We start from the raw sequence: 8,091 nt of genomic DNA on the forward strand, positions 1-8,091 counted from the left end.
TGTGGGCCACTCAAGAGGCCCTTAAACTTGCCAAACATGTCTAGAAACCTAAAGGTGCTAAAGGCTGCTTTGCCGTCTACAGCTTACTATGTAGTGACTCCTAAGGAGCTGAAAGGTCCCCCTGCTATGACTGCTTTTAGCAGCACTAATACCCTTGCACAAAGAAAAGCCCCCACCATTATTAGTAACCTCTAAGTCCATGACCATCTCATATAAGATCTCGAGAGGCTTATAGGTGACCACTAAAGCTGGACTGAAACACTCAAGGATACATAATACATGTGTGTGAATACACACAGTAGTAATATGTTGACAGGTAAACAGTGAAGGGAAGCGTAGTATTGTATAATGTGTATAATGTGGTTTCTGTCTGTTTTGTGGGAGCTCTAGTCTTTGCATGCATTACAAATATCATGTCTACATGAGATGTAAAGTGTAATTAACATTGTTCCCCCTTTTCAAAATCAAATCTAGCAACAGCCCCTGCTCCGGCCCCTGCTTCGGCCCCTGCTCCAGCTCCAGCTCCTACATCAGCCCCAGCTAACCCTGACCAAGCTGAACCTGAAGGGTAGGGCATGCACCCTAGCCACCTTTTGTGTTTCTAATTGTTTAAGCAACAATCACAATGACATTAACTCCACTTTAGCTTAGCAGAACACACGTCTGCCAAAACACTTACAACACAAACCAGTATCAAAATAATCACCCAATGGACAGTGGTAATCAGGGGTAATCAGTAATCAGATTCCCTGGCAAGATGGCAGAGATGAGTGCAGCATGTGTGAGATCTTTATCCCTCGGCACAAGATGCATATTAACAGAGGGATGACCTGAAAGTGGATTAAAAGCTTTTCAGCTTTGTAGTTTTAAGAAGCTCACTAGCTTCTGGCCCCTGACAATAAAAGCCATGGAGGCGACAGGTAAACACGGATTCTGCTGATCCTTACACTTGTAAACATGTTACCTTTTCACATGGGGAGACGCGTTGCACATGGTTCATCAGTGGATAATGAAGTGTGATAATGTGAGTGTTGGTAAGAGCTACAGTAGGTGTCTCAGCCATCAGGTTGAGTGATGTGTGGAAAAAATAGCCTATTTGTGTTAAGGGCTCAAAGGTGACACTAAAATACACATCAGGTCTAGACTGGTATGGCCTCATTACTGACAGGTTATAAAAGGATTTCATGCACCTTGATGGTCCTAATGCAGAGTTTGATATTTGTACTGACAAATCTTTAGCATTAATCTTGATTACAGAATGCCAGGTTCAACCATTCTGACATTCAGTCAGTTGGTGTTGCTGTGAATTTTCCCAAACAAACTGCCCCAACAGTGAACCTGACTGTTACTCAACTGCATAAATAGCTGATTAAGATGTTACTGTATACTGTTACAATCAGCACTCTGGACCAACAACACTTTAAATAAATAATTACCTTCATTGACATCCATTAAGATGACATTTGTTTGTACACGTTGTGACACTGTATATCCACCTAAGGGCAGGATGGACGCCTCTCCAGATTTGGGAATATTATTTTTGGGGTATCTGAGTCAGACATTTATTTTGAAAACCTAATGTTTTTATATAACATTATACAGACAGTTGTTTTGCCACAAATTAGTTCTCTCTGGCTCTTCCTATCAGTCAAATGTCATGCTGGACTTAGTCCACTAGGAGGAGACATGTGAGCACACAGACGTCACCTTGTTCTGTCTGACTGAGGCTGAAGTTGCCTGCGTGTGTCAGCTCAGCGTTTCCACTTGAAATGTCATTTCACAGTCATTATTATTTATATGACATTACAAATCGCAATTACTTTGCCGAGCCATGTTTGTAAAGTAGTTCCTGTTGACTTGCAGCTTTATGGTAAAGGCGATCAAGCGATCTGCGACTGAACATGTCATAGTAGTAGTCTGGTTGGTTGGTTTTAATAAAAATGCACAGATTCCTGCTCTTCTCATTACTTTAGTTTTGTATTTATACTTCAGTTCAATTAAATTTCAATTTAGCTAATGTCAAGTGTTGCAAATGTGTGATGTGTAGTGGGTTTCTGAGCCTGCTATGGCCAGACATGCTATGAAAGAGTGAACCAAAACAGTTTAGAAAACCAAAACATTGAGCTGAAAGGTGCTAAAGCTCGATAGACATAATGAGAACTTCAAAGTCTGGTAATGATTCTCTGTGGGTTCATCACTTTTCAACATTAATACTTTCTATCACACTACAAGGGTCATACTTTGACACATCACCTCAGATGACAAATGTTGTACTTTTTCCATCTTTATTGCATCAGAAACTTTAGCCTCTTCCCCTCCTGCATCATAGGAAAACAAAAGGTAAACTGTCTGTCTGTATGGCTAATTTCTCTGATGGTGTTTTCCATTCTCAGACAAGAGGCAGCGCCCCCACCTCCACCCATCGTCATCAACAAGTATTCAGATGAGCAGCTCAGAGCCATCGTTGTAAAGATGAGAGATAGACTGCAGCTCTACAAGGACAAAGTGGTCGATCATTATGCTTCATCCCCAGAGATCAGCCCTCCTGTCAGTATGTACTAACACAGAATTATTCTTTTGTATGCACTCCACTTCGTGATTCATGATCATGGTCGATCATTGGTGCTTTATTGAAATTATTGTCCTTTCAGCACCTCGGCTACTCAAAGACAAGTACACAAAAGTCATAGAGGAGAGGAAAAGGCAAGCAGAAGAGGATCGGATAAAGAAGGAGGAGGCTGAGAAGAAGAAGAAAGAGGAGCAGGAGAAGAAAAAGAAGGAGGCTGAGCAGAAGAAGAAAGAAGAGGAGGAGAAAAAGAAAGCAGAGGCACAAGAGGAGAAAAAAGTGGAAAAGGACCTGAAGACCAAGCTAAAAGAAGCTGCCTGGTATGGAGTGGATGTTGTGCTGAAGCCAATTGAGGACCAGATGGACACTGTGCTGGGGAAGACTATCGACCCTTTTACAGACCGTCGCTACATCGCCTGGCTGAGCCTGGTGACTCTGGCCTTCAACTACAACACCTGGTTCATCACAGCCCGCCTGTGTTTCCCGTACCACACTGAGACTGCCATCACTTACTGGTTCATCCTCGATTCGCTGGCCGACCTCATCTACCTCATAGACTTCATTGTCTTCCAGCCCCGCAAACAGTTTGTCAAAGGAGGAGACATCATAGTGAGTCTTAGATCATCTTGGTGCCTGTTACTGAGAGTGAAAGATGATTTATGATGTAACAAAATGACAAATGTCATTTTATTTCTTTCAGAAAGACAGAGTGATGACGAAGAAGAACTACAGAGAATCAGAAAGATTCACGGTAATGTAACTTGAATTTTTTGATCTTGTATCTGTAGGATGAACTTAGTGATCTCACCTGTGTCTCTACTCACCAGGCTGACATGATGTCCCTCATGCCATTTGACTTGCTGTATCTCCAGTTTGGTTTCAAATCCATTTTCAGAGCCAATCGTCTGTTGAAGGTGAATTTACTCTTGTGTTGTCTTTTTTTGTGGAACCAACTGGTGATGTAACCAGACTGACATTTCATTTATTTTGATCTCAAGGCAGAAACATTTTTTGAGTTCAGTGACCGTCTGGAGAGCATCATGGCCAAGGCTTACATCTGGAGGTAAGTCAAATGATTGACATGAACACGTTGCTGTTTGTGTCATTCTAAAAAAAAAGACCTCAGAGCTCAGTCATGTTAGGGTGGATGTGACTTATCATCAAGGCAAAGACAGAAGATCAACTTTTACTACATTAATGATGAGGAAGCTATTTTCTTTAAACTGAGCCTTTAGTAATAATGATAAAGTTGGCAGTGAATCTGTTACTTCCCAGTTACTGTTTTCTTTTGTAGTTCATCGTCTCACATTTTTTGCAACCTTCCTTGTCGTATCCCCTTGACAAAAATCGAAAAGGACAAACAAACAGAGAAACTAACATCTATACTTTTCTGTCTGCTCAGAGTCATTCGCACTATCGGTTATCTCCTCTTTATGCTCCACCTCAACGCCTGCTTCTACTACGTGGCTTCAGACTACCAGGGCATCGGGAAAACCAAATGGGTGTACTCTGGTATTGGTAGTGCGTAAGTACAGAACTTCTGTGTTCCTGCTTGAATTTGAGAGTATGGCATTCCAGTTTGACTTTTCTCCAAATTGCTCATATTACAACTACTAATATGTTACCACATTCTGTCAAAGTCAGCTCACTTCTGTCTCATTAATATCTATGCACATGTCAGACTGATGATGAACACATTACTGCAAACTGCACAGTTGTACAGTCTTTGGTCATGGTAGATCAGAGCCATGAGCTCTTTATGTCTGCTTACACTGCTGACCTGTCACAGAGATGCAGTCTGCAAATACACCACTAGATGTCACTAAATCCTACACATGGGACCTTTAAGACAGAATTTCTGTACTGAACATACCATCGCAAAATGCACTGAAACAGAGTTCCAGTTTTTTTGGAGATTTATGATAAAAATCCAAATACAATCACACATTGAAAGTATATTGTATGTTCCATGTTTGCTGGTGCTGCAGTTACCTCAGCTGCTTCTTCTATGCGGAGAAGTCCCTACTGATGATCGCTGAGTTGCCGATTCCAGACACCATGTTCGGACAGATCTTTCAGATGACAAACTACCTTTTTGGGGCATTCTTTATGTCCGTCTTTCTTGGACAGGTAGCTTATTTGAAATATTTTTGAAAAATGCTTTTTTTGTTTTATTTTTTTTATTTTTTCATTTTTAAAAATGGTTTCTTTCTATTTTCAATTTTTCTTTTTTTTTCTTTTTTTTCCCCTTACGTTTACAGCAAGACATCAAATCTATCCAGCATGAAAGATAATTCAAAGACTTCCACACCATCCTAAACACACGCACACAAATAAACTTATTCTACAGGCCAATGACATGTAGTGTAATTTAAAACAGCACTTCTAATGCCCCCACCCTCTCCACAGGTACCTGCGTTGTTACTACCACGCTGTCCGCAGTCTGATCAACATCGGGGGTCTTAACGAACCCCATACGGTCTTTGAGATTACCTTTCAGATGACTAACTTTTTCATTGGCGTCTTTGTGTTCTCCAGTTTGATTGGACAGGTAATGCAGAGATACATTCTGCCCTTAGCATGAGTCAGTCCCAGTATGCTCACTTCACCTGACAACCTGGTAGAAATTAGCATCTCCAAATGAGCGTATCATCACCTCTTTTTCCACTTGTCTCATTGATGTAGTGATGTAGTGATATGAACCATACTAGCTTCACTAACACCCCATTATTCGTCACTCCAGCTGTTGTTATCTCACTGGTTCCCTGTGGAGTCTTGACTCTCAAACATCTTGTTAAATGTGCTAAATGTAGCATTTTAACAACCAGAAGTCATTAAGTCTGCTCCATGACTGGAGTATCTACCAATTTAAACCAAGTTTTCCTCAGTTCATGTATTCATTTTCACTGTCATCTTACCTCAGATGAGGGATGTCATCGGTGCAGCCACAGCTGGACAGACCTATTTCAGATCCTCCATGGACAGCACCGTGGACTACATGGTGACCAACCGAATCCCAGCCTTGGTGCAGAACCGAGTCCGCACCTGGTACACCTACACCTGGGATGCTCAGGGCATGCTGGGTCAGTAATATATGAAAAAGTGCTCAGTTCAAGTTTTACAAGATTTCAGAAACCACTCACCCTAACAAACATGATACTACCTTTTTCTGTTTTATCCTGATGCTTTCAGATGAGTCTGAGCTGCTGGATAAGATGCCTCTGGTGATGAGAACTGCCATCGCTGTTGACATCAACCTGGCAACCTTTCAGAAGATTGATCTTTTCAAGGTGTCTTTTAGAGACATGACAGTAAAACAGGAATAATGCAGCCTGGACATATAATAAAGATCTTTTTGCTTGCTCCACAGGGCTGTGACCAGCAGATGTTGGTAGACATGTTACTAAGGCTCAAGTCCATCATCTATCTACCAGGAGACTTTGTCGTGAAAAAGGTGAGTTAATAGCTACTTTCCATCAAAACTGTTGATTAGTAAAAGATTTTTGTAAATAGCTGCTGTCTATTTTACTGTATACAACAATCTGCAAAGTGTTTATTGTAAAATATGACTTTGTCCTCTATGCAGGGTGACATCGGTAAAGAGATGTACGTCATCAAAAGTGGAGCGGTGCAGGTGGTGGGAGGACCTGACAACAGTATAATTTTTGTCACACTGAAGGCTGGCTGTGTGTTTGGAGAAATCAGGTAAGATAAAGTCCACGCTTTCACTTTGTCAGACCGAATACATAGTCTGAGGAAGAATCTTGGAGCATTGTAGATTCTAGTTTTCACACTGTGATAAAAATCAGCAGATTATTAGGCTCATAATCAGAAGTTAGTGGATTGAAATCCACAGTCAAAGTATAGTTTCAAGGCAATTTTAGCCATAAAATGTTTCTTTTCTCAGTCTGTTGCAGTCATCCAAAGATGGAGGTAACAGGCGGACAGCTAACGTCAAAGCCTACGGATTCGCTAACCTCTTTGTTTTGGAGAAGAAAGATCTGTTTGACATCCTGGTCCACTACCCGGAGTCTCAAAAAGTGTTGGCAAGGAAGGGAAGGTGAGTCACAGGCCTAAACTCAAATATATATAACACAGCTATCACAGTGGTGCCATCATTGTGATGCAAAACTGCATGCTGCAGTCAAAAAAGTGGTGATGCAGGACATTCTCGTTCTGGATGGGGATGGGGAGAATCTAAATTGTCAACAAACTATACTGACATGTAGACATTTTTGGCAATGTGTTGTTTACTTACATTTACAATAATCTACAGAAGCCCTGAGAGTCAAGTGTGACTTACAAAAAGAATTATTGAACGGCATTTGTAAGTCATAAACAGAGGGCTGCTCAGGGTTTGTGTGATAACCTCTTACAGTCTTTAAATTAAGATTATATACAACTGAGGAAAGCGTTTATCATGGTTAATTGATAAGTGACGTAAAACTTTTAATTGAATGAGCATTTCATCAAGTTTCTCAATCATTTTCTATCAATCAGATATGATAACTCCTTTTAGCAGCTGTTTTCAGGCAATTTTTCTCTCAGTGATTTGGCCTCACAGGCTGCTTACATGTTTTCAAAAGTTCCTTTTTTCTAATCGCTTCTATCATGAAAGAATTCTTTACACACAGCCACTTCGCAACTCTAAGAATCAAGCAAGCTTTGCAGTATACACACTATCATTTCTTCATGAGCCTCGTCGTTTCTGTGCGTAGGAAACTAATGAAGGCGAAGGGTCCCGCAGCAGCTAAAGTAGAAGAGGGGAAGAAGAAAGGACTGGCGCTCTTTGGTCCCAAACCGCCCACACCCAAACTGATACGTGCTGTCGGTGGAGGTACAACCAAAACATTCATTGAGAAATTGAAGGTAACACACTTTCATTTCCATTTCTGTCATTTCTTTCACATCTATATGTGATTACATAAAAGCATCTGCAGTTATGCTGACAGCTAAACATTATTATTTTTTATTCCCTCCCCAGAATGCTGCTGGAGGCCAGTGAGGATGGAGCTTATTTCTTTTTTTTTATAACTCCTTTTTGGGAGTCAATGTACAGTTTTTCTTTCAACCTCTTACTTTTGTACCGAGTGTCATTTTAAGATGTTGCTTCTGTCATTTCTGTTGCTCTGTTGTTTTTTGGTTGGGCAAGCTTGGAGCGCTAATCAAGCAGGGTTGTCCACGTCCACAAGACATTAATGTAACACAAATTATCTAAGATAATCATGTGGAAAAGTGAATTTTAAACACCTGTTAGGTGACATTTATATTGTCTCATGTGACACATTCCAGCTAATTCGGATTGAAAGCATCATAAATGTATTTAAACACAGATTTCCAAACTATTTTGATGAGAGGTGCAACATTTCAATCTGTAAATCACAATTACTGCCCCTGGTGGACACGGCTTGTTGTATATATTGTATACTTGCATACTGAGTGTAATTCACTTATTTTTTTTCTTGCCTGCTCATATTGGTTGTATTCTTCAGTAGTAGTAGTGATTTGATCTCTGTTGATATCTG

At 40.6% G+C, this 8,091-nt stretch overlaps 1 protein-coding gene across 1 annotated transcript in view; it reads left to right on the top strand.

Moving 5' to 3' along the window:
• The window catches only part of LOC104918179 (cyclic nucleotide-gated cation channel beta-3-like), an 11,144-nt gene extending 3,096 nt beyond the window's left edge, over nucleotides 1-8,048 (top strand). The window contains exons 5-19 of the mRNA XM_027274420.1: nucleotides 475-568; nucleotides 2,394-2,551; nucleotides 2,652-3,175; nucleotides 3,267-3,317; nucleotides 3,394-3,480; nucleotides 3,565-3,629; nucleotides 3,969-4,091; nucleotides 4,976-5,117; nucleotides 5,490-5,649; nucleotides 5,759-5,856; nucleotides 5,937-6,020; nucleotides 6,153-6,271; nucleotides 6,474-6,626; nucleotides 7,285-7,435; nucleotides 7,551-8,048. Coding sequence (XP_027130221.1) covers nucleotides 475-568; nucleotides 2,394-2,551; nucleotides 2,652-3,175; nucleotides 3,267-3,317; nucleotides 3,394-3,480; nucleotides 3,565-3,629; nucleotides 3,969-4,091; nucleotides 4,976-5,117; nucleotides 5,490-5,649; nucleotides 5,759-5,856; nucleotides 5,937-6,020; nucleotides 6,153-6,271; nucleotides 6,474-6,626; nucleotides 7,285-7,435; nucleotides 7,551-7,571 — 2,030 coding nt within the window. The 3' untranslated portion in view covers nucleotides 7,572-8,048. The remainder of the gene's footprint in view (nucleotides 1-474; nucleotides 569-2,393; nucleotides 2,552-2,651; nucleotides 3,176-3,266; nucleotides 3,318-3,393; nucleotides 3,481-3,564; nucleotides 3,630-3,968; nucleotides 4,092-4,975; nucleotides 5,118-5,489; nucleotides 5,650-5,758; nucleotides 5,857-5,936; nucleotides 6,021-6,152; nucleotides 6,272-6,473; nucleotides 6,627-7,284; nucleotides 7,436-7,550) is intronic.
• The last annotated feature ends 43 nt before the right edge of the window (nucleotides 8,049-8,091 follow it).

This window comes from Larimichthys crocea, chromosome XXIII, assembly GCF_000972845.2.
Source record: "Larimichthys crocea isolate SSNF chromosome XXIII, L_crocea_2.0, whole genome shotgun sequence".
Taxonomy (NCBI): domain Eukaryota; kingdom Metazoa; phylum Chordata; class Actinopteri; family Sciaenidae; genus Larimichthys; species Larimichthys crocea.